General features: G+C 41.2%; 2 protein-coding genes across 3 annotated transcripts in view; one reads left to right on the plus strand and one right to left on the minus strand.

Annotated features, from left to right (window-relative positions):
- The window catches only part of LOC137177114 (CLIP-associating protein 1-B-like), a 97,704-nt gene extending 78,333 nt beyond the window's left edge, over positions 1–19,371 (plus strand). Inside the window, exon 41 of one of the 2 annotated variants that reach the window (XM_067583232.1) lies at positions 19,286–19,371. The gene's annotated coding sequence lies outside the window, so the exon portion shown is untranslated. Of the gene's footprint in view, positions 1–1,869; positions 1,959–19,285 lie in introns of those variants that run through there. The other variant, XM_067583233.1, reaches the window with a different exon arrangement.
- Positions 81–26,435, minus strand: part of LOC137177115 (zinc finger protein GLI2-like) — a 102,451-nt gene continuing 76,096 nt past the window's right edge. The window contains exons 6-14 of the mRNA XM_067583239.1: positions 20,666–20,867; positions 19,274–19,466; positions 17,377–17,487; positions 14,882–15,022; positions 11,035–11,184; positions 9,350–9,514; positions 7,944–8,222; positions 5,203–5,551; positions 81–4,781 (exon numbers count right to left, since the gene is read on the minus strand). Coding sequence (XP_067439340.1) covers positions 2,584–4,781; positions 5,203–5,551; positions 7,944–8,222; positions 9,350–9,514; positions 11,035–11,184; positions 14,882–15,022; positions 17,377–17,487; positions 19,274–19,466; positions 20,666–20,867 — 3,788 coding nt within the window. The 3' untranslated portion in view covers positions 81–2,583. The remainder of the gene's footprint in view (positions 4,782–5,202; positions 5,552–7,943; positions 8,223–9,349; positions 9,515–11,034; positions 11,185–14,881; positions 15,023–17,376; positions 17,488–19,273; positions 19,467–20,665; positions 20,868–26,435) is intronic.

Consider the following 26,435-nt stretch of genomic DNA (forward strand, 5'->3'; position numbering starts at 1 on the left):
TAAATGTTTCAGTTCCCAGCAGTAACAAGTAGATTCTGATAAATGTCATATATGTATTTAATGAAAAAAGGCAAGCAGAGTTGCAATCTGCCATTTTATGATGTGAAACACAGATACTCAACCGTAAAATCAGTCCTGCACAAATGGACACAATACAGACCTTTGTGACACAGAAGCTTAGTGTGTAAAATAGAGTTCATTGTCTATGATTTTGTAAAAATAAAAAAAATGAAGAAGCTTAAGCCATCGCCCTCTTCAAACTAATCATCATCTGACTTCTGCTCTGTTTGCTTGTTATAAATAAATAAATAACAAGTTAGGATTTAAGCTTAATAACTAATAATAAATTTACTCCACAGTTCCTGCCCATACTAGGAATTAAGTTGTTTCCAAGTGAAAAAAAGTAGTGTTCCTCCAAAATCATCCCATGTGTGTGCACATTTCCATGACTGAAAACTGTTCTTTCATAACTAAGTTACATTTATAAACCATGAATTTATTGGCAGAGCTCTCTTTCATCTTTCTCACTCGGTTATCTCCATCAATAAATGAAGGTGCTGGTAATGCCTGATCTTTGCAAGTCTTATCTCCACCTCTTGTTCGGGGGCCTGGTTGGATTTCACAGCCCGGGGCTATTTTCTCTCCCACTTCACATCTCTGAGAGAATAAGGAATTCCAGTGGCAAAAGCAATCACAAACTCCAGATCAAACGTATCCTCAGCTGAATTCACTGACAGACTAAAATCATTTGTTCCTCTCGCTAACGCTCAGCACCGCGTCCCCAGAACCTCTCGCTCCTCTCAGCTGCTTTGTTTTATGTGGTTTCAGTAGCTGCGTCCTCTGGGCCGCTCTGTCAGAGCTAATATTGAAGTACACACGGGCTAACTGCAGCAGCAGCAGCCGCTCTGCACGCGTCTAGCCTTTTCCCCTCCTGTTAGCGTCCTTTTTCATCAGCTTCCAAGTGAGAATTTACATTATGTCAAGCCTGCTCTCGCCCGGCGAGGTAAGACGAGGTCAGGGGAAGTTATTTCAAAGCAGCCTTGAAAGAGGTCGTGCAACGTCTTAAGAATGTGTGGCGCCTCAGACTTGACATTCAACAAGAAAGGATTGAGGAAAGTGCATTGTCGGCAAAGGGTGCAGGAACGTGGCTTCAAAGACAAAAGTTTTGTTGTTGAATTATTAAAGGGATCGACACTCCTCCCTCTACAGGAGGCGATCAGGGGACGGACTGATGAATAATAATATTTACTCCCATACAACAAGAAGCAGGAGATGACAGCATGTTTAATTGTATGAGAGCAAGGATGTGTTTTTTATCATTTAATTTAACTTTTGTCCCTTTGTTTGCAGGTTAAGTTCTAACTAAGTCGCCTTTTAACTCACTGTTAGGTCAATACAACTCTCGTGTGTCCTTTTATTCCCAAGATAAACGCCTAAATACGACATAACGTAAAACATTTCACAGCCAAAACCTTTAAGCAGCCATGTGAGTTATCACTAACTCAGTAGCAAAGGTGAAAGTGTTTGGAGGTCAGGGCAGATGGAGGGTCAACAAAGCGTTTGACTTTGATACGGGAGTCCTCAGTTTGTCAATCATTCCCTAACTTTAATGAAGTAGAGCCTAAACCTAACCAAACGTAAATCAACTGTGACAGATCAAGAATGACTCGACAAGCACTGTTGCCCTGCCAAAAGGGAACTGACAAACATCTGTATGAAGGACAACACAAACAGTATTTGTTTAAAAAAATCATTGTCAATATTGTATTTCTTAAAAATGTACAAATGATATTTACATACAACCAGCACAACAAACTGGTGCAACAATGTACAAAAGAAAAAAAACAAAAGCTTGATTCTCTCTTTTAGATGTTCTATATTCAGAGCCATTCGCTGAAGTCTTCTGCTCTTCTCGCCACAAGAGCAACAACAGATTCATCAATGCAAGTCAAGTCTCTGATGTCTGACACTGGGATGTCACAGTTAATCTCAGCAGCAATGCAGCAATCAAATAATGGCCCGCTGAGGACAGTGACTGTAAACTTGAAATGTTGTGATGATGGTTTCTCCTCTAGCAGAAATGAGCAACTTGATATGAATTAAAGTTGAGCTCAAGTACTTTACAGTGTAAAACTTTCCAAACAAGTCGGTGATGATGGTACATTCCAAACATGTAGGTATGAAATCATTACCTGGTTGCATTTACACATTTTAAATTTAATCATATGCACAACATGCATATGTTGTGGCTGGGCCAGGCACTTAGTAAACTGATCTTACTGCAGACCTGTACAACAACTGAAATAATTCTGTTGTTTACGTCATATTTTCTACCTAAGGCAAAAAAACAAAAAAATATGGCTTTTCAAAAACATAGAAAATTGCCATTTTAAATAATTCACAATGAGACTGTACAAGAAAACATGAGTCGAACACTGCAGAGGCTTTTTGGCACACAATCACATCTGGTTCTTCAAATCACTTCAATTTTAAGTCTGTGGTTGAATGTTTATTGCCCATCAGGAGTTCAAAACTTCTGCAAATATGTTCCGGTCAGAGGAAACAGTTTGCTGTAACATGTGGCTAAGACATCAAGTTGAGGAACTTGCTCTCTTCTGCCAGAGCAGACAGCAAGGAGCTCATGTCCCCGATCGCCATGTTCCCCGTACCTGCTGGCACCGAGGGCAATGTGACCGAGTTCCTCGGTGTCGTCAGGCGGGAGGAACTCCTTGACAAGCTCTGGAGCAGACCTGGACTCAGGGTCCCCGACATGAGGCTGGAGTGATCCCCGTCGTCCAGCATGCTGTCAAAGTCTATCTGCGCCTGCTCCAGCACTGCATTAGAGTCTACAGTCCTGGGTGCTTGGCTGGCACCTGAACTGGGAGATCCTCCATCATTTTCAAAAGTAGGTACATCCACCACATGATGGTCCAAGTTCCCATTGGACTCAAATACTTGAATCTGCCCTGTGTAGTACAGGGCATTGTCATCAGAGTTGTTGCCGCAATGAAGTCCGATAACTCCACTATTGGATAAGTTGGGAGTAGCATCTGGGTTAGCATAACTTGGATGCCTTGTTTGCGGTGCAATCTTTGGCCTTGAAAGGTGCCTGTTTAAAGATTTAGGTTCTGTTGGAGGCCTTGGCTGGAGATGACTCTGATTCCCAGTTTGCAAAGGATTCTGGGAGGGCATTTTACAGTTCTGCTGATCTGAAATCAGGATTGATCCTTCACAGTCCTCAATTTTGATTTGCACAGGCTGAAATCCAGCATCAGCAAAGTGCATGTCAACTGGCTCCTGTTTGCAGCTTAGCATACCCCCATTGACTGCTGCTGTGTTGTTACAAGGTGGATAAGTGGTGTTACCGTTTTTATCATAAGGACTGATGCCTTCCTTGAACCTGTACTGAGAGCTAATTGCTTCATTGAGATTCGACGGCTGCTGGAATCTCTGCTGCTGGAAACAGTTTGCTCCTGGTTCAGTGTTCGGCTGTTTGCATCTCTGCTGTGTATTTGCAAGGTTTTGAATCATCTGCTGGTTGGAGCTGAGATTGTTGTGAAAAGATCCAAAGTTCTGGTTCTGCTGGAGGACAGCCAGGTTTCCTCTGGCCTGCAGTTTGGAGTGGTGCTGAGCAACATCCACGAGTCCCAGAGAGTCTTTGTTCCACTGAACAGATAAGTTGGCCTTACTGCCCCTCGGTGAAGATGGACACATCTGCCGTTGCTGCCCTGGACTCATGCCAGATGTGTCTAAAAGAGTGGGCGGGTTCATGTTGGTATCCACGATGGCCATCCTTCTCTGATAGTATGACTGCTGCTGGAGAGGGTTTCCTTGGAAATCTTGATGAGTCAACACTCTGTTTGCTGTGTCTCCGTTCTCAATTTTGAGGTGCTGCACCATGTCACCAGGCAGCATTAGGTCTTCCTCTGGGATGTCATTTGTCATTGTCTCCATGGTGACGTTCTCCGATATGCTGGGCGGTTGCAGGCTGTAAGGGTAGCGGAGGAGACTACCATCCGATCTCAGGCAGGTTTGCTGAGATAAATGTTGCCGATCTGCTGCAGGAGGCGGATGGGGCTGCATCCCTCCGCTCAGTCTTCCCATGCTGCTGTAGCGTTGCATCTGTGGCTGGCTGAGAGAATCTATGGCCACCCGTCTCACAGGGTCACTCGCTCGGCGGGGGATGTTTGACGGGACCTCATGGGGCATCAAGCTCCGTGTTGTGTAGCTGCTGTACTGCCTGGAGGACAGCCCGTTGGTGGTGGTGGAGGATTCCTGGAGGTCCCCATATAACGTTGGGTGAGTCTTCAGACTCATCCTGTCCATGTATGGGAGAGGCGTAGGTGGTGCGCCCCCAGTGGCGGCAGCATATTTTGCTTTGAGGCGGTAGTGCTGGGCAGGGGTCAGGCTGAGGGGGCTAGTTAGGCTCCCTCCTCCGTACCCTCCTGCTCCTCCACTGCTTCCCCCACACTGACTGGCCTGACTGGAGCGCCGTGAGATGTCGGCAGAGATGGGGTCGTAGGAGTCGGCAGAGCTGACATTGCTCGGGCGGTTAGCACCGAACTGTGAGGCCTGACTGGAGCGCCGGCTTGAGGAGCAGGGGGAGATGCCCGAGGAGCGGCGGCTGAGGGTGTAAACTGAGCTCAGGGTGCTGGAGGTGCTGTCACGGCGCTCTGAAAGACTTCCCAGCAGAGTTGTCTTACCGGAGCTCAGATCACCAAAGCCGGAACCAGGGAAGGACACAGGACCACCACCCATACTTGGACTCTCCAGGAGGGACCCTGAGAACAAACAGATTGAAATGTTGGACATTTGAATTCTCACCAACCCAGCAACTCCATAGATTTTTAGTCTCTTTTAGCACCCAGTTTCTGTTTTACAGCTCATTTACAGTGTGTTTCAATCTCTGATTAGCCCTCTGTACACTACCTCCCCAGCACCAAACAGCAGAAAGACAAAGTTAGCGACTTCCAGGTGAAGAAGGTGGAACATTTAGCAACTAAAGAGACAGATATTTTTCTCAGTAGTTGGTGACCACACTAGAGCTAAAGGGAGAGTGAATATTGGATAAAGACAATAACCTCCTTTTAGCTCCGGTTTGGACTCCATCAACTCCTGAGAAAAATATCTCTCTTTAGCTAGTGAAGGAAGTGGACCAGTGGCCAAAATAAAATCAATTACAGAAGCTTCTGAAGGACTCACCGCTTGCTGGTATGGGTGGCAGCTTGGTGCCGAGGGCCAGGGGTGTTGGGTTTGTGGCCCACCGACACGAGTCCCTCACTGTCTTCAGCTTCTCCTTCTTCAGATGCTCCAGGCGCTGGCAGGTGCTTAGCTGCTTCCGGAAGTGGAGACCCACTGCTGCGACCCCACCGCGGGAATCTTCGAAGCCAAAGGACTCCACGAAGGGCAGGTCGTCCAGGGTGCTGAGGTCCCCCAGGCTTCCCCCGCTGTGCGCCGCCATTTCTACTCCACTGTCATTGTTGGTGGCACTGCCAAGTGGTGATGGTTCGCTGCTACATGATGACTGACCGCCAGGGCTGGACTGATACATCTAGAAAGAGGGATAGATGGATGAATGGTGGAGAGAAAAAGAGTAAGAGGATACAGAAAGAGAAGGAAGAAAGATAAAAAGAGCATGAGAGAAGAAGAAAAGCCATGACTTTTTGTCCTGAAAACTGTTTTTCTTTACCAGAACAAAAGTGGAACAGTGGTTAACATGGCACGAAGAACAGTGAATCATTGAGTCTTTTATCCTCCCCCAGCTTAATTGTAAATAATGAGTGTTTTCTGGGATGGGGGTGAAGAGGTGGGGGTGCACCACAGATTACAGACTGTCTTAGTCTGTCTGTGAATTAGAAATGGGCAGGATGAAAGGCTGCTTGAGTCTGAGCCAGAACGCCGGGCCAATCATCACGAGATGTGATCACGTTTCCTTTCTGCAAAAACTGAACTCTGAGGATGGAGTCTTTTTGAACAGTTAGGTAGGTATGAAGCTTTTCTTGTCACAGTTTTATGTTATATTATAACAGACTTCAGGTTTTTTTAACTCACCTTTAAAACTTTAATTTGCTTCTTTACTTTGTTCTTTCTTAGTTTTATCATGTGTAAATGGGCACGTGTATTCTTAAGGTTAACATTATAGTAACAATAGAGATAAAGACATAAAAGTTTACATTTATTTTATTCATTTTAGAAAGGACTTTTGTTCTAAAAATGTTATTTTACCTCAGGACTCAAAGGTTTGATATCAGGCAGGTATAAATGGGACTCATTTTGTTATATATGGTTTAACACTATGAGTAATGTACCTTTTACTCTTTCCTAAGGACAATAATGGTTATACATCTCTCTGAATCAACCCTGCCCTGCCTCTGATTCCTCGCAGACTTTAATATATTCAGTGCTAAAAAGCCGTCTTGATCACAGCTTGATAGTTGGCTCTGTTTGCACAGAGCGCCAAACCAATTCCCAGTGTTTGAATATTAATCCTGGAGTGGCTTTTATCACATTCAGGCGCTCTGACGGGTGTTTGATAGGTCTCCACTGTAGGTTTACACTGCCTGTGTTAAGGAACAGTGACGTACATGGTTTCATGGATGACATGCAGCCAGTGTAATAACTTCATGTGACAGAATAACAGGAATAATTATGTTCATTAGCTCTAAACCATCATCACCTTTTATTTCCCCTCAAAAAAAGATCAATGAGGAGGGTTATTAGAAAAACAAATAAGCAAACTCAAAAAATAATATAAATGAAAACTGTACATCAACAGCATCTCTATTGTGAACAATAAATGACGCCTACAAAGTAATGGTGATTTCATCCTGTGATGGTTTGGAAACTGAATTTATTTTATGCAAAGGTGTCAGATTGGCGAGTAGCCCCTGTATTGTCCCTGACAGAAGGTGTCTGTTTTGTCTGATGGTAATTTTCTTATGTTGGACACAAGAAAGTAAAGAATTCTCCCCAAAAACAAAGGCACACTGCTTCAATTAAACACCTGTCCTCCTTTCTGTGTGCTGTCAATACACGGTTTCCTTGTTTTTAATCAATTGGCAAGAATAAGAAAGGCTTTTATTCCTTGAATGAAGGAGTGTGCCTTGAATTTTCTGGGACGGGGACTCGTTCACTTTTTTTGTGGACAGTAATTGTCCACCTGTGTATCAGGAGCACAGGCTTGGTTTTATATTGCTGCCAGATCCAAGTAGCCTCAAGTAGCATTTCCTCCCTTGTTTTTATTAATGATTACTGAATCTCATTTTGGAATTAATGTTTATTTGATGGCGAAATATGGCGTAAAATGGTGAAAAATGGTGTAAAAATGTGAAAGATGGCATAATAAGCTATAGCTGAGCTCACCTTAGCAAGGTCTGTCCATAAGGAAAGTCAGAAAAGGAAGAGAAATGAAGAAGTAAGTTAGAATAAAGAGGCATGCTGTTATTTACAGGACCAACCAAAGACTCCAAACTAATATGAACTCTTAATTCTCTATTAACAAAGAGGAAAGTTAGTGCTGCAGTTAGTAGTTAGTATGAAGAAATGTACACGTTTGCCAGTAGCCTTTAAAAACAATTTTCATGTGAATAGCATTATTTATATATGTATTTTAGTGTGTTCCCCTCTGTCGCTGCAGTCATTTAATATAGTTAACAATTGTAAATATACAGTAGGTTGGTTTTGAGTATATTTTTGATTTGTGTACGTATTTTGGCTTCTTTCTGTCAAATTCTTTTTTATAAACTATATCTGTTTGTAAAACTAAAGACATGTTCCTGTTGTTGCTTCAGTATCAGAGAGACAAACATCTGATCATTTATTAGCAAACAAGTTCGTTTTGTTTCTGTAAAACATAAATTCAATCCTCATTTCTTACCAGTTTGCTTTAACGCTTTAAAATCTTTTTGTTGTCTTGAAAGGAATTAATCTCTGAGCGCTCTCACCACAGAGTTTTCCGTCTTGATGGATTTGACGTGCAGGTAGTCCTCCACGCCTCTGGGGGAGCTGCTGTCTGATATCTTGTCCTCCCTCTGGATTCTCTCTCTGTTGCCCGTCTCGTTCTCGCCGTTCTCCCTGGGCGCCGGCGGCCTGGGCGGCAGGTCGTTGCGCTGCTTCTTGGTGACGTGGGCCTCCGGGCCGTGGACCGTCTTCACGTGCTTCCTGAGAGAACTTGGATCTGTGTAGCGTTTGGTACAGCCGGGGATCTTACATATGTACGGTTTCTGCAGATGAGACACAGATAAAAATTAAATTCATGCAGCTGGACGAGCTTTCAAGTAGCTTAAATTACAAAGAGAGTCAAAGTTGCCAAATGATCTTTAAATGTAGGATTTGAAAACTTCTGACTCCTTGAGGTTTGAGTTAAATGTAATAGATGCAGTGCAACACATATCCAACCCAGTGTTCAGCGGGATTGTCTCATTTTTTTGTCATCGGAATAATTTGATGCCATAATCACATTAAAAACATTTACACATAGGAGCTTTAAAGCTTTATTTCATAGTCTCTCCTGGTTGGTTCATATGTAGCAACCAGAAGTCACCAAGAAAGCAAAGTTATGTTTGAGGAAGTGCTAACATGATTAGCTGATAAACAGGAAATTAATTGTTTTAAGTAATCTAATACATTTCTAGATTGCAGCTTCTCCAGTTTGAGGATTTAAACCTTTTCTCTACATCCCGTCATTATAAACTGAATCCTTTTACTTGTTCAGACTAAATAAGCAACTGGAAGATGATAAATTGGGCTCTAAGAAGTTTCAATGGACATTTTTATCCTTATTTTCTGCCATTTTGTATCAGTAACTGAAAGAAATAAACAACAGAGATCTTATATCAAGATTTCTCTTTGTTGCTGTCAATTAGAAGTAAACTGTCACTGCTGTTTAAATATTGTTGCAGTGTTTTATCAAGTTAAACTCCATGTTGGCACACAGGTGCATGTACAGTATATATATATACAGTGTGTGTGGCATAAGAGCCTCATTGTGTTGGGGTGAACTGATGGATAAGCAGCGAAGCTTCTGAATCGCTTCCAGGTTTCATTTTCTACTCGCCGTCTGCAGGTGGTCCCACTCTGCGGGGCCCTGATGCATTGTGGGGCCGTCATGCTCATTAAGTCTACACCTCATTATTTACTCACGGACATGTGCAGACACACAGAGGTGCACACCTGTACGGAGGAACGGACCGGAACAATCCTGTGAACTCGTCACTCTTGACGTTGTTTATCTCGTTCGTGAGTTTGTGCAGATTTGAGCTCTGAGAGAAAGCCTGTGTGAAGTCCTCTTTGTGAGGAAGGACAGATGTTGAAAGCAGCGTTTTATTGAAAAGAGGAAGGAAGCTTGTACCTCGTTGGAGTGTGTCCGGTTCTGGTGTTTGGCTCGGTCCGAGGCGTTTGAAAAGGCTTTGTTGCACCCTTCGTGCTCGCAGACGTACGGTTTCTCGCCGGTGTGCGAGCGCAGATGAGTCTTGAGATTCTCCAGACGGGAGTACGCTTTAGAGCAGCCTTCAAACTGCAAAGACAGAGAAGAAGAGAGGCCATCTTAGTTTCAGCAGCTGATAGGAAAACAACAACAACCAAACTCTTGTGTTAGTATCAATAAACCTGATTTTTAACTGACCTGCTGAAGAAAGAAGGACAAGTTTTAGTTTAGCAGCTAACATTCGCTAATTAGAACTAAACACAGAGTCCAGCCAAGGCTGATGGTAATGTCATTCGTTTTGAAGGTATTTAGTCAAAAACCAAAGTACTAAACAAATAGAAATTTTAACCAGACTTTGATGATCCTCTGAAAATTCAGAGGATCATCAAAGTCAGCGCAGTTCATCCTGAGGGGAACATTAATGTGTTCAGCAAACATCACAGTGATCCATTTTCATACGAGCCAAAAATAAGTCAGGAGTACAATTTATGTGCAGAAGTTCATGCAAAATAATCTAGTAGTCGTTTTTTTTATTTTAGTCTTTCATCACGTTTCCTGTTTGACCCAAAGCTCAGACGGTAAACTGCGTGTACTTCTTTTCATTTACTGTATTTCAGCACCCTTTAGCAGGAAAATCACATAATTATATGCTTATCCATTCTGGAAGTCTGGCCAGTTTGTATCGCAAGCAAGACACTAAACAGTAATTCACGAGTAGACGTCCACTTTCATTTGTAATTACGTGTGAGCGAGTTTTAAAGTCTGACACTGATCTAAAACAGAAGGTCTTCAGAGAGTCTTCTATTTTATGTAACTTGGTATAATTTGGGGCAGCAGGTTGTTCCTAATAGTTAACGTTAAATTGTTTTTTTGGATCGATGCTTCACATACCGATAGCAGCTATGATGGATGTTTTACTTCTTGTGTGTGGATGAAAATTCACTTGGTTTCATTTAGTTTTTGGCAAAGTTGGTTTGTATAAAAAAAAAAAAAGAAGAGCTAAAGGCTCTGCTTCTACATCTGTGATGGTTTTAGTTTGGTATTAAGTCTGGAATATGTGATGATTTGGGTTTTTTATGATTTTGTAATCTAAGACGAAACGATAAACTGTGGCTTCTTCTCATATGCAATCACTTTCTGGTATTGACATTTTGTACCGTTTTGCTTCTTATTTAGTTTTTATGTATGTAGGTCATTTTCCTGCTGTATTTACTCCAGTTTTATGCTTTCATTATAACATTTATGAACAAAAATAAACCAATTGTCCATTAATTTAATGTCAAATGCATCATTATGGAAGAGAAGTCTTCACTCTCTTGTAACGTCAAAGGGAATTTAATTTAAAACACAGAAGTATTTCTGCCTTCTTGGTGGTTGTTTTCATCTGCAACACTACAGATCAAACAGTCACTCTAAGATTTATGTAATTATATAATCAGCAATGACGAAGAAAGAAATCTTCTCCGCTGCCATCCCAGCGTATCTGTGTAAAAGCTGGATGTACGTATGTATGCAGAAACATGTACAGTTGTCAGTGTTTAGAGAGCGTGAGCATGCCCGTAGGGGGGCCCGTGGGGGGAGGGGGGGCGCGGAGGCCATCCGTTACCCACCGTGCACTTGTGTGGTTTCTCCCCTGTGTGTCGGCGCATGTGAACCACCAGCATGTACTGAGCTTTGAAGGGCTTCTGCTCCCGCGAACAGTCCTCCCAGCGGCACACAAACTCCTTCTTCTCTCCGTGGATGTGGTCATTATTGATGTGCTGTGGGACACACACACACACACACACAGGAATGAGTGTTTTTTCTACAGAGAGTTGTTCACTAAGAGGCTATCGTGTTGTTCTCGGCAGGATTTTTCCGTAGAAATCCATCTTATCGGTGTAAATCTCAAAAGGGAGGCTGCAGCAGAGAAAACAGACGCACTAATTAGGACCACATAGATTCTTTATAACAGCTCACTGTTCATGTGATGAATCCAAATGTAGCAGCCGTCACTGTTAGGTCACTTACGTTGCTTGACACATGGATGTGGTTTCCTATTATTTAACCTGTTCACTCAGGTGGTGGCGGGAGTTTTTGGACAAAGGGAGTTGGTAGTCACCATCGTCACCATTGTTACTATGATCACCATCGTCTGTTCATCACTATATTTTCACAGTCAGATTGCATTTTTTTGTATATTTTTTGAGCAACAGCTGCTTGTCAGACTCTTTCATTTTTGTTTATTTTTTCAATGAAACATCAGTAAAACATCATCTGGACTTCGGGATGGTTTTGTATGGATGCGTCACATATGGGAGCCTACTGAGTCTCTTAGCGGCCTTTTTGAAAAGTAGTCGCTACGCCAAACTTTACGGTAAAATCCTTCTGATCAAGTCGTATTCTAAGTCTGTAAGTCATTGAGATGTTAATCTGCCGTCGCAGTAAGAATATTTCAATCTGTTTCAAGTATTTTCTAAAATTAACTGTCATTTTTGTTGAATCTTTTACCTTGACCTGTCTTTTCAAGGTATAGACTCTCATTTCTGCATAATACTTGACAAACAAGTTGACTTCTACTAGAAACAAGTTAGAATAATCTCACTGTTCTGACAAATTGTTTCACTTGCTTTAAGATTTTTGTGACTCATTTACAGCCAAAACAGCTTGATGTTTTGCAGCGTAAACAGAAAACACTTTAATGTTTGATCTCTCATCTCTGAAAAATGTCTGAATCTTACTGTCCTGTTTATTATATGTTTATTTTGGCAGCAACTGCAGATGAAAGACAAAGATATAGCTCAGACATAAGAAATATTTTACTTAGACTTGAAGGCATGGAAGTTAAACCTCAATATTTAAACGTATATTTTTCTTATAAATTTTGTCTCGACAGCATTTAGCGACTTTATTTCAACTTGTAGTAAATTTAAATACAGTTACTGAAACATTGTTAAAATGTCTTTATGCATCATATGTTCACTTTGAAACGACTTTTAGTCCAGTTTTAAAACCCTTTCAGCTGCTCTCTCAGATATATTGATATGTGACATCGATTATACATTCACCAGTGACCGAAGAGTCTAAAGCTTCACAGAGACGTTACTACTAGGACTGCAACTAATGATTATTTTCATTATCGATTAGTAGTTTGGGCTATAAAATGTCCATAAATGGTGAAATCTCTGTTTCTCAGCCCAAGACGACCTCATTAAATGTTTTGTTTTGTCCACAACCCAAAAATATTCAGTTTACTGTCATAAAAGATTAAAGAAACCAGAAAATATTCACATTTGAGAAGCTGAAACCAAAGAATTTGGACGTTTTCTTAAAGAGCGATTCATTTTGTGAACTAATCGTTGCAGCTTTAATTACGACTGCACAGTAACGTGCAACATTTCAGTGCAAGAGAACAACCTGACAGTTGTCTTATTTATATGCACACTTATGAGTCATATTCATTCTTTTTTCAAGTAAAGATAGTCCAAACAAATTAACAAATCAATATCCAGTGGTGTCCTGATGTAATTCACTGCACTGCATCATTGCATTTCCATATCAATATTATCGATTTTGAATCATTCTTGTTTTTAATCTGTCTCTTCTTAGTCTCCCAACTTTATGGATACATGATACTAAATATGTAGAGTGCAACTTTATCAATAAACAAGATTGTAACAGTGTCAGAAAGTTTGAATCTCTCAACCATCAAAGGCCTTCTATGATTATTTTTTGATTTATAGATTCATTGTTTAGTCTATAAAATGTCAGAAAATAGTTCCCAGAGCCAAAGACGCCTTCACACGTCTTGTTTTGGGTGAAAAAGGTGCGTCGGACGGCTCCTTCAGGTTGAGCAGCAGAGACGAAGAAAAGAGTTTTTACTAAACTCTTCCCTTTAATGCCTGTAAGTCCTACAACAGAACGCTGGAGGAGGGCGCTGTCGTTAAAAAGCAAAAAAAAAACAGTGAAATCTTCCTCTGGAGACAACAAGAGAAGTGAAAGGTCAACGGAAATATCATCTCCAACATGTTTATCCTTGAATATAAAGAGAGAGAAGCAGCGCGGCTCCGCCAGGGAGAGGGAAGGAAGTATCATAACGGAGTTTATGGGGAAATGTGGTCTTAATTTGGAGAAAACAATAGCTCTGTGCACGCAATTATCTCCACCACAGTCTCATTTGTTTACAGGAATCACATCAAAGCATCAGAATTATTCTGACAATGAAACACTGATGTTTAAAAATGCTGCTTTAAAAAATCTGAGGTGGGTTTATGTGAGATTTTCTACGGACAGAAACAGGAATCTGAATTTAATGAATGAAGGACACCCCCCACCCTCCTCCTCCTCCTCCTCCCCCTCCTCTCTAATCCCCTCACCCTTTTCTCTCTCTTTGCTTCAGTGGAAGTGAGGAATGCTTAAGACCCTTTTAACCGAGACTCTGCTGGTTGCAATGAGAAAAGCTGCAACTGATGATGTTTGGATTGTTCAGATTTAATCAAAACATGCGTTCAGAAGAGTTTAAGTTGGAAACAGAAGATGATACTCGTGTCTCTCAGGTGTCTTTGCAAATCATAATATCACTGACTTTAATAACGGACACACTTGCAGCAAAATATATGATAATAAATTACATTATGTCCACCAAATGTGAGAATTTGCTGCTTTTCTCATTGCATATGTTTGGGTTTTATAGTGACGTCAACTTTGGCTCAGGCAACTTGTCACGGACGTTTTTCAATATTTTCTGACATTTTATAGACTAAACAATGAATCTCTTAATCAAAAACATAATCCATGGCAGGACTTTGGGTGTTAAATACTGTGTTCAAGTTGTCAAACTTTCTGACACTGTCACAATACTTTTTGTTGATATTTTCAATGAAGATACTGTTGGACAAAAAAAAAGAAAAGACATCCAGTGATTTAGTTTTGCACTTCTGGTGGACTCACGAGAGACAAGAAGAGTCAAACTAAAAGCAGCAGAGTGAGACATCCTTCCTCCTGTCCAGTCAAGTAGAGCTGCAACGATCAGTCCATCGACAGAATAACTGATGAATCATTGAGGTCGTTTTTTTAAAAGCAAAAATGCCAAATATTTGATGGTTTCAGCTTCTCAAATGTGAGAATTTGCAGCTTTTTCTCATCTTAGATTCTAGTAAACTGAATATCTTTGTGTTTTTGGACTGTTGGTTGGACGAAACCAATATAAAATCGTTAGCTGCAGAGTTCATGTTTTAGTGGCTCCTAGAAGAGAAAAGATCAAATCATGTAGTTTCAGCAGCCTTTAACTTGAGTTTCTGAAGTTTTAAGGTCAGATCAGGTTTTCTAGTGACCTGATTTTTATGCATGTTTCATTTTTTGCTCACCACATGGCCCCATTACCCAGTTTCTGCAGATTACAGGATATGGTGCGTGTTTATAGAAGGGAGGGAGGTGGGAAGTCTATTTTCTTTCACACAGTCACAAACACGCTCTTACATGGACGAGCTGGTCTTGCGTGTCGTACTCCTTGCTGCAGCCCTCCCAGTGGCAGTTGGTCTCGTAAACGGCTTCGGGCTCTTGCTTGCATTCGTCCCGGTCCATGTCGTCCTTCAGATCCAACAAGCTGCCGTGATGGTTCTGCGGATGGCGAGCGACAGAACGAAACACCGTCATACACAGGTTGCAGTGTTTACATCCAGCACATGTGGAACAGTTTATCGCCTAAAGATTGCAAACTGTTAGGAGTGACGTCCAAGCTGTTTGTTCATATGTTTTACCTGAACATGAACACTCCAGACAGTAAATTACAGTCTAAAGAGCACACGAGTCCATCATGATTCAGTCAAGTTAAAGAGGTTGGAATCTGATTTGTTTTGACAACGTCCGCCACAAACAACACACACGTGACTTGTGTTTACAGCTCCTGGTTCTCTTGTAATTAAAGCAGTGTGAACCCAAACGAAGCAAACGCAGAAATCCCACAACGAGAGACCAACGAGATCACACTCACAGTCCCACTAAAGGGTCTTTTCAACAGGTGGCAACACTTCTGCTTTAAAAAAAGTCTAAAAAGTACCTCGACTATGAAAACCACAATGTGCTGCAAAACTCCAGAGATGTCTTTTCTTTCCTCACACAAGAGTATAAACACATAAACACACACGTCTGTACTTCTATAACACATTCCTTAAACCTCACATTATGAAAAAATGTCCTCAATTAACAAAACGTCCTCACGTCTTCATATTCCAGAAAAATCCTCCTCACTTCACAAAAATGTCCTCATTAAAGAGAAATTTCCTCCGTTTCCATAGATACTCTTAACTTTTCAAAAATGTTTTGAGACCTCCCAAAAATGTCTCTAAAAAATGTCATCAGTTTCCAAAACGTCTTGACTTTTCAGACATGTCTTCACTTTCTCACGTTGTGCTCACTTCTTATTCAAAAAACGTCTTTTACTTTCCAAAAATGTCCTCATTTAATAAAAAAAAACTGTCTTCAGTTTCCACAGGTTATAAATCAGTTTGTCCTCATTTGCCAAAAAAATGTCTCAGCTTAAAAAATAATCAGACTTTACAAAGATGGCATTTTCTGAAAGATGTCCACACCTTCCAGAAGTTCCAGTTTTCTGACTTTCCCAAAAAAAAAGTCTCAATTCTTAAAAAATGTCCTCACTTTCCCAAAAACATTTTAACTTTATACAAAAAAAACTGACAATCTTAATTGAAACGATCGTCACAAACTCACACGTGTGTCAGTCAGAAACTGATCCTGTTCCACCCGACTTCCTGCCAGCCTCGACCAACACAAAGACACACACACACACACACCTACACACACACATTTCTACACACACACACACACCTACACAGAAAACGTGCTGACTGCAGCATGTTCGTCTCTGCCCCACGCACGCTATCTTCATCAATTCTGGTGGCCCCAAGACGACTGCGCGCACCGCCGTCCTCATGCATCAAACCCAAACCTGCCTCGCTATCGGAGAGAGAGGAGCCGCAAATTTGTCAAAAGAAAGAGAAAAAAAAAAAGCTCCTCAGATGACAATAAAGCCCGGCTAATATTTCATGAAAATGAAGTGCTCTGGCACAGTTTACAGTGGCCAGGGAGAGAGAGGAGAGGGGGAGGGAGGGTGTGAGAGGAGGGGGTGCAAAGCTCTTATCATGTGGAGTTTTTCTTTATCCGAGATGCGTTTTACAAGAGGTCACAGGAGGCTGCGGCTCCCTGGGGCCTCCAGTCAGAACGTGGATCAGAACAAAGAGGGAACAGCAGGAAGAGACGCGCAGGAGCTCAACACTTAAAATACAAACATCTCCTAAAATGTCTGAAAACAAGCCTCCTCTTTTAAAAAACAGGCCTCACTTTCCAAAACTATCCTGACTTAAATAAAGTCCTCACTTTCCAAACTGGCAGTTTCTAAAAAATGTCCAGACGTTATAAGTCATTTTTAATAAACACACTTCCTTTTTTTCACTTGTCAAAAATATCCAAACTTTCCAAAATGTTCCGACTTTCTAATAATTCCTCACTGGTTTCCCAAAAAAATGTCCTCACTTTTGAATAATGAATCATTTTGACTTTATGCTATCGGTGCTCATTTGCATTTAAGAGAGAAAAATTATGACCTGAAGTTCAACGTGACACATTTCAAATCATAAAAAGCTAAAGTTTGAAGTTTCTCACCAGACTTCCTTTAAAAAAGTGACATAATTTATTAGTTACTTTCATTATATTTGCTCAGAAGTTCAGATTGATATGTTAAATATGTTACTGGCACGTTGAAAGTGTCCTGTAATTAAAAGGTCAAACGTTTGACCCTGAAAACATCCGAACTGGATGGATAACACATTAAACTGTTGGCTAACAGTCAAAAATGTGATCCTGCTGCTTCTCACTCAGATTCTGAACAGTTTGAATTTGAACTCTGAGAAACACGTTAAATCTGTGTTTTGGGAGAGATCAGTTTTTTCTCGTACCGGTGAACAGGGAGACATTGGCCTCAGTCCCTCCGTTTCAGTCTTGACCTTTGACCTTTTGGTGATCATGGGGTCGACTATGCTGCTGACGGCCGAGTCGCCGCCGGGGTTCTGAGAGGAAGAGAGAAGATTAAAGAGGACAAAAGTTAAAAGACGTTTAATTCATTTAAAATGTCTCTTAAGTGAACTTTAGTGAATAATTGATTTATTTTGTCCTTAAATCTTGGTTTCAGTTTATTTTATTATTATAAAACTTCTTTTTACTCCCATCAACTAAAACTGTGATTAAATGTTTTGCTAAATGTTGAATATAAGCTTATTTTTTTGTACATTTTAACTACAAATTTTTAAAGTTCTGCTTTGGTTTATTTGACGTGGCCAAAAGTATGTGGACATGCAACTCAATCAGGACCAGACCAGTCACACTAAAATGGGAGAATCGTTTCTTCATGGAGCTGGCTTTGGGCCTTTCACCACAAAGATGGAAGAACAATAGTGTCTAAAATATAATTATACGCTTTAACAGTAACATTTATCTTCCTGTAAACTAAACTGTCTCAACCAAACCAGAGACAGTATGTTGAAAGAGGTGTCTACATACTTTTGGCCGTTTAGTGTAGAATCACACACACATCTACGAATGTCAACGATAACTTAATGACATCAAATAACATAATTACACCAAACCAAACACACAAAAACAAGAAGAAATACTTTGACTTTCTTCAAAAAATAATGACAGAAGTGTTTGTGCTGTCGCTCGCCCTCGTCGACCTCTCACAGACGAGTCAGAGATCACGCGACTATCTGACAGGAGGAGAGAGAAAAAACCCAGTTGGGACTGTGTGGGTGGAGGGAAATGATGGGCTCTCCCTCCAGCTGTCTCCCCCACAGAGAGTTTACCTCCGGGTACGCTGTGTCCGAGCGAGGAGGGGGGGGGGGGGCGATAACGCTGACATCAAAAAGCAAGAGATGGCAAACAAAACCCACCGTGAGAACAAACTGTTGTGTGAAATACCTGGAAAGCAAACGGAGGGGAATTTCCTTCAGCCAAAAAAAACCCCACAGAGAAATAATTCAAATAACAAGGGGGAAGACTGAATCATCCTGAGACCGCAAAGGACAAAAACACCCCAATTACAGTATCGAAAACCTGTTTTCCACATGAACGTTAACCCCAAAAAATGTTCCAGCAACAGGAGCAGAAGTCAGTTTTCCTTGGAAGATGTTCTGACGTTTCTTAACGTTGTTAAAGAGTTTCTTAAAACAGTCAACTTGTTTCAATGAGTGTCTATATCTTAACAGAAATATGATTTATTGACACTTAACTTGCTGTAAAACATCATAATCAAACTCTTTTATCATTAAACCAATGTAGAAAGTCTTACAACTTAATGATTTTCATTGACTTCCTCATCAAATTCATTACAGAAACATTATTATTATACTTCAACATGTGTTGGACTTGATTCAAGATTCTCCAGAAAGCTTTTTTCTTACTCGATGGAGGTTTACAGCTCAGTGATTCCAACCATCATCATCCAACTGATGTTAATTAACACTATTAATGATATAAGAGTGGATATTGTTACAATATTTTTATCATACATCCTGGAATTATTGATGTTTGACTTTCTTTAGTGGGTTTGGTCAAGTTTACACTGTTAATAGTACAAGAAAATGTTAGTTGGATGTTTATTTTTTCAAATAATCCATCAAAATTCCTCCTTAAACTCTGTAACTGGAGAGTTTTCAGGCTTTATCTCGTCCGCTCTCACAAAATATGTTGATGATTCACGTTGTTGCACAAACTCCTCCGTATGTCAGCACACTCTTCTGTTACTGTTCAAGATTTGGGCACAAGACTACGATAAAACAGTCATTTTTATGTGTTTACCTTGGACGTCAGGTCGCTGTTGTGGGCGGAGGCGGGCAGCGAGGAGAGGCCGAGGCCCGGCTGGCGGCTGGAGAAGGTGGGCGGAGGCTGGATGAGAGGCGGAGTGTGGCCGAAGGCGCTGAGGCCTCGCTGCTGCGACAGCAGCTGCTGGTAGGCCATCGGGTTGATGGGATGGGGGAAGGGGAAGGACGGGCTGCAGAGAACCAAACATGACGGTCAGAATCACAGCAGACATGAATATGATGAGCTGAGAAACATGTTTTATAGCTGGTTTATTATTGGGATTAGTTAAGATGAATCATTTAACTTAAAAAGAAACAGAGAAGAGAAGCAGCCAGACAGTTTGTATGATTTAATTAACATAAGTGGAGAGAGATGAGGAGGCAAAGGAGGGAAAATGGAGGTAAAGAAAGTAGAAAGTATGGTAGCAGAGAAGAGGCTAGGGAAGGAAACTAGGAAGTAAGGAACAAAAGGAGGAGGTATGGAAGGAAATGAGGAAAAGGGGAAGTAGAGAAGGAAAGTAGAAAACAGGAAAGACAAGAAAGACGGAAGTACTGTAAGAAGAAAATTAAGTAAGGAGTTAAGGACATAAATTAGGAGCTAGGGAACAAAACAAGGATGCAATGATGAGTTAAAGAACAAAAAGAGGAAGTAAGGAAGCAAAGAAGTGCAGTAGATATGGGAAGTAGGGAAGAGAAGGAAGGAAAAAAGGGAAGGAAAGAGAAGAGCAAAGAAGGAAAGGTGGAAGTAGGGAAGAAAGTGAAGGGTATGGAAGAAAAGGAAGGAAGGAAGGAAAGAAGGACGTTAGGTGGCATGGAAGGAAACAGGAAAAAGAAATTAGGGAGGAGGAAGCTAAACAAGGAGGTAGTGAAGGAAATGAATGAGGCAATAAAGTAAAGACAGAAGAAGGGAAGGTAAAGAGGAAGTAGAGAAAGAGAGGAAGTATGGAAGGAAAGAAGGTGCTAGGGTAGGAAACAAATGAGGCGGTAGGAAAAGAAAAGAGGAGGCAGGGAAGGAAGCAAAGTAGGAGCTATGCAAAGTCAGGAAAAAGGGAGGTAAAGAAGGAAAAGGGAAAGTAGGTTATATGGATAAAAGGAAGGAGCTGAGGAAAGAAATGAGGGTGCAGGGAAAGAAAAAAGGAAGTAGCTGTTTTCTGGTGTTTTCCTGCTTCAGCATATGAACCAATCAGGTGAGAGACATGTAATCATCACACACACCTGTGCTGAGTTAAATCTGTTCACCCTGAAGCTGCTCAATGTTTTCAATGTTTTTGGTAAATTCTCACTCGCTCAGTCAAAGCTTTTTTAAGTTTTCTAAGCAGGGAGAAAAAAGTGGAAATCACTGGATCAACGTGTCAGAATAACTTTATTAAACTAAGACAGGAAACAGTACCTGAGCCCTCCGACCGACAGGTGTCCGTAGGAGCTGCTGGCGGCCGAGCTGGAGCGAGAGTTGTTGATGTAGGCCACCAGCGAGTTGGGCGAGGTGCGGATCATCGTCTGGAGGTCGATGCTGGCGTCGGACAGCGGCGAGATGGACAACGCCCTCTTCCTGCTCAGCCTGGGCGTCAGTCTGGGGCTGGAGAACCGCGACACTGTGGACAGACGGGTAGGAAAACATTTATTACACTGGCAGTTAGATGGTTTTGAGTCTGTTGCAGAATATCAGAAAACCAACATATTTTAACTGCACAGTTAAAAGTTTCTGAAACAAACACTTCGCTGCAGATATTCATGTTGTTTTTCTCGTGGCAGCTTTAATGCACAGATTCATGTAGAAGGATGTTACTGCAGCAGAACTACTCACTTTCTTCTTCTTGTGATTTTTTTGCAAACATTTCGAGCAACAACGTGCCAAAACTTTCACAAGCTGGAGTGTGAGTTTGTTAAATCAGATTTGTTGTTGTTTTGTTACATGTTTATACTTTTAAATTCAAAGATTGAAGATTAAGTAAACAACAGTAAAGAGGTTAAAACCACAGTGGTCTGAAATTATAAACATGTTAATTCATGTAAATAAGAAAAAAGTAGTCGTCAAAGTATGGTGGAGGTGGAGATGGTAAATTGACATTGTTTGACATGTTTTTCAAATCCAAATTTTAATATAAAAATGATTAATTGCTGAGTCCTAAACAATATAAACTACACTAAACAATAATTTCTTGAAATGGGCCTTTATAATCTGGCTATAAGACTCCTGGTAGCTGCACATCCTCAATTACTTTAAGAGATTTCATCAAGTTAAAGTCAGAAATTCACTTATTTTTAAGCACAATGATGCTCATATATGAAATGTTTTCACTTAGATTTGATCTGCAGTGAGAGGAAGGATTTTTCAATCATTTAAAAGAACAAAATGTAAAAGTTTTGAGGAGTTTGATTACAGGTTTGTTAAATCCAGTCATAAAATAAAGTGTTAAAAAACCTTTACGGATTTCTTTAAATTCAAAGATTGAAGAACTTATAAGCAAACAACAGCAGAGAGTGCTGTTGGATAAACACAAAAACAATGAAATCCTTATTATTAAGCCGTTTAAAAGGTTAAATGATGGTTTTAATCTGTTAAAGGATAAACGTCAGCTGTAAGGTTTCATACAGCTGCCTGTCTTTCATGCGACACCGGTGATAAATTCCTCACATCCCTTCATCTCTGATCCAAAGACACCTTCACTCACTTGCGGGACTCTAAATACTTCAAATCTAAAAGAATGGCTCCTGAAATCCAACGAGTCACTCCCCCGTCTCATCACTTTGTCATCTTCTTTTTGGATCGGCCTCGCGCTAGCTATTTTCAGGAAACGAGGAGGGACGCGGGACCGACGTGATTGATGCCTCCGCAGCCTCCCCGCGACACTCAAAACCCCCACGGACACAGAACAACCCTATCAATAAGTGCTGAAGATTGATTCACAGCTAATATAGTAAACAATTTGTTCACAGTGATGGAAAGTGAGGCTGGCAGAGGATATTACTGAATAAACTCGTCTCTCGGAGGCACGACGGGGCACGAACGGCAGCAGGAACTTCAATGAAGGAAACTTTTAGCAGAAGAGTTTGTTATTTGTGGAGATATTTTAATTACAGAGCATGATTTTTGTTTAATTTTATGATCATATGTATTGGCTGAGTTATAGATATAATGGGGCTGAATGGGGGCTTTAAAGCAGTAGTTTGACATTTTTGGAAATTCGCCTGTTTGCTGTCTTTGTGAGAGTTAGATGGAAAGATTGATACCAGTCTCTAAGCAGGACAGTGCATTAGACCTTTCTCGTAACCTTCTTGTCATCAGGTTTTAAATCTTCAGTCTCCACTTTTTGGTCCAAAAAATGTTTCTGCATTGAAGCCAGCGGAGCACCGCGGCTCTGACATCTGCCCACATGTGGCGACCCCATTAAGATTCAGACATAACTAATCAATCTTCCCACAATAATTCCCCCCGTAATTACTTCAGATAAACATCACACGGTCTGGGTTGTACTTCACCATGTTAAATGAGGGCAATTTACTGAGAATTGATTTCAACTGTGAGGAAATGTATGCAGAGCGATCTGATCAATCTCAGCTCTGAGATGTAAATTCAGACGAGGAAAATTTAAACTCTTTCTCCAAGCAGTGAAACTAATTTAGCAGCTTAATGGCTGTAAACTTCCTGTTTATTTACCATATGTTGTTGTGCTGGACTGACTTCTTGTTTTATTACTCTAACTGTGACATTAGAGAGTCAAACAATTGAGCTTTTTCTAATCAATTAGTCTATAAAATGCCCAGAAACAGTGACAAATGTCCTTAAAAAATTCCAAATATAACACCCTCAAATGTCTTGTTTTTTAAGGTATTTAAGATGCTTTCACACCTGCATTGTTTAGTTCGGATGAATCATTTGGGCAGGTGTGAACACAGCAATCACACTCGGATGTGAATCACAACAACCTGATGGAGACCTTGTTGAAGACGTGGTCTCCGTCTGGTAACAAATGAACTCTGTCACGGTTCATTTGTGGTATGATCCGACCGAGATCTGACCCGACTGCAGGAAGCATTGCGCGTTTTTTTGATTAAACCAGCTCTTGTATCCAGCTGCACTGTGCATTATGCTTCCCTTCTCGTCTTCAGCCGACTGAAAGCAGCACGTCTTCTTCAAATAACACGAAGAAACTTATTGTTCTCTAGATGTTGCCTTGAATTACGTTGAAATGTGCCATTCTGCTTGCATATTTTGGCTCGGTATATGGCCTAAATGATCTCAGTAGTAACAATAGTGCACTTTATTGCTGAAAATATGTTCCAAGACCATGTTACTGATCCATCCTCCTGTGTGGAACGAGTACACCTTCGTATCCCTGAGTGCTACGGTTCATGCAGAGTTTTATTTCCCAAACCACCAGTTTTTGACCAGTAGTGATGCTGACATGTAACATCAATCTTTTGTTTGTTCTCCACATGCTTTGATGTAGTCAATATGCTTACTGAGGTTTAAATCATCTGTGATTACACTCAGGCTGCTTAGCCAGAGTCCTCTCTTTTAGAATCAGCACCAATAACTTTTTTTTAAAGGGGATATATTATGTCTTTTTGTGGTTTTCTGTTGTTTATATACTATTATGGTGTCAGAGTTCCAAAACTTGAGGTTAATGTATGTTGAAATGTAGTGAAATCCTACTACTAGAGTTTGTTGTATGGTTGGTTTCTGTAAATGTGCATAATGTCCCCTTTAAGTTTTGTCCTCATTTAATTACAAATAATGTCTACACATCCACATCCTGTAATATTTTTAAGGCGTTCTTTTAAACGATTTAAACAGTTGGGATCATCGGGCGGTAGCGATATGTAGAGTTGTGTGTCGTCAGCGTAGCTACGAATATTTACAGCGTGTTGTTGTATTATTGGCTGAACGGTAAAAAAAAAATCTGCTTTGCAAATGTTTTTTTTGAGGAAGGAAATCTATTGAACACATGTTAGACCACAAGGATTTACACATTACACTTTGGTTTGGTAAAGCTGAACATAAACAGAAACTTTGTTCACAAGAAAACACCAAAGAGCAGCTTTGAATTAAATAGCTTCAAATCTAGTGACTTACTGTATGGTCATGTCACGGTCTTTGTGCACTTTCTTGCCTTGATGTATAGATAAATGTTTCAGGGTAAATAAATTTGGCGCCTACCAAAGTTAGATATTGTGTTTAGAACATCCTTCCTCGGCTGGAAACATAGACGAAGAATGCATGTTTCTAAATGTTTGAAGTTTTATGATGAAATGTGGGCACTCAGCATGTAATCATGACTTGTTTATGAGAAAAACAATACAGTGTACCTTTAAGAGAACGACTAAGACAAACATAAAAAGGCTTCACACACCCAACCAGTCTCTGTAAACTCCCTTCCAGGCTGCCGAACTCAGCATTAAAAAACCGCCGATCACTTTACAAAGAAACAGTTTGGGGGAACTCAAAGAGTGGGAGCCGAACCACATCTGGCATGGATCAAACCCTCACTTCCTCTCACAGACTCTCAGAGAACCAACCGGTCCAACGTGCAGCTTTTTCCTACGACAGCGAGAAGCTCGGCTCATAATCTCCCTGACCGATTAATTCTGCTTTGTTTGCTTTCACTGCCGTCCTTAATGACGGAGGCTAAAAGGTTGTTTCTAAGTATGTCCCCCCAGTACAAATCTCTAACATATGTTATCTGTTAAGAAATTGGTGCTTTGAGACTTGAGGAGGAGGAGGGGAGGACATCTTTATCCGGGGACATGTGGAATTTGAATGATGACATAACAAATCCACAGCAGAGAAAAACATCAACGCCGGTTTCTCGAGGGATGTCTGAGCTCGGGGAGGTGTATTACCAAACACATTACCGTTTGGGGGGGGCCGGTACCATGGGACGCTAATTTGGACATTTAACCAGCTAAAGTTAAGATGTAGCTGATGGTGGAGGAGGGGGGGGCAGGTGTGGAGGATCAGGTGTTTTTTTTTTTTGTTATCGGTGAACGCGGCGGCTCGGATGAAGCCGTTCAGGACTGGCAGTCGTATTCGTCTCTGTTACTTCCTCTCACCTCTGGGGAGATGTGTTTATTAATGTGCCACTTCCCCTGATAAATGGACCAATGGAAAAGCCCAGCTCGACTCGCTCGCCGCCACCCCTCCTCCTCCTCCTCCTCTTCCACCCCTGTACTCCTCTCACCCCTCCTGCATGGTGATTTATATCAGCAGCCGCCAGAGAGAGAGAGAGAGGAGGAGTGTGTGTGGAGTGATTTGGAGAGTGAATGAATGTGTGTGTGTGTGTGTGTGTGTGTGTGTGTGTGTGTGTGTGTGTGTGTGTGTGTGTGTGTGTGTGTGTGTGTGCAGCCCCTGAGGCTCTCGGTGCCACTGTGGTCTGTATGTAACTGAACTGTTTGGAACCAGAAGGTTGCAGGTTCAAATGATGCCGCAGCAGCTGCACGGAGAAACATTTTTTTTGGAAAGAAAAGTGCTTTTAAAGGGTCATTCCAGTGTTTTTTGCATGCAATCACGTATACGCAGTATATAGTGCAGTTTATTTATCAATTAACCTGATACAAAGTTCAGTAAACAGAAGAAAGAAGAAGAAACCTGAATGAAATCAGTATTTGGTGTGAGCAGCTTTGCCTTTATAACAGCAGCAGTTCTCAGTACACCTGCATGCAGTTTCTCAAGGTGCTTGGTAAGTAGGTTGTTTCTTCATGTAAACCCAGACTGACTTGATGATGTTGTCATGCTGCAGAATAAATTTAGGACCAATCAGACGCCTCCCTGATGGTACTGTGTGATGGATAAGAATCTAAACATCCAAACAAGTGCTTAAAACTTTTGCACTGTGCTGTAACTGCATAACTTTACACAGCAAAAGTGCAAAAGTTTTAGACACTTCAGATGTTTAGTCTTATCCATAATGCAACACCATCAGGGAGGTTGTTTGATCGGTCCCAAATGTATTCTGCAGCATGACAACAAGCCCAAACATCCAGCCAGAGTCATAAAGAACCATCTTCAGCAACAAGAAGTACAAGGAGTCCTGCAACAGATGGCACACAGAGCCGTGATCTCAACATCATGGAGTCAGTCTGGGATTAACACGAAGAGACAGAAGCAGCAGCTGAGACGCCGAAATCCACAGAAGAAGAACTGTGGCGACTTCTCCGAG

The sequence above is a fragment of the Thunnus thynnus genome, chromosome 24 (assembly GCF_963924715.1).
Source record: "Thunnus thynnus chromosome 24, fThuThy2.1, whole genome shotgun sequence".
In the NCBI taxonomy this organism is placed as follows: domain Eukaryota; kingdom Metazoa; phylum Chordata; class Actinopteri; order Scombriformes; family Scombridae; genus Thunnus; species Thunnus thynnus.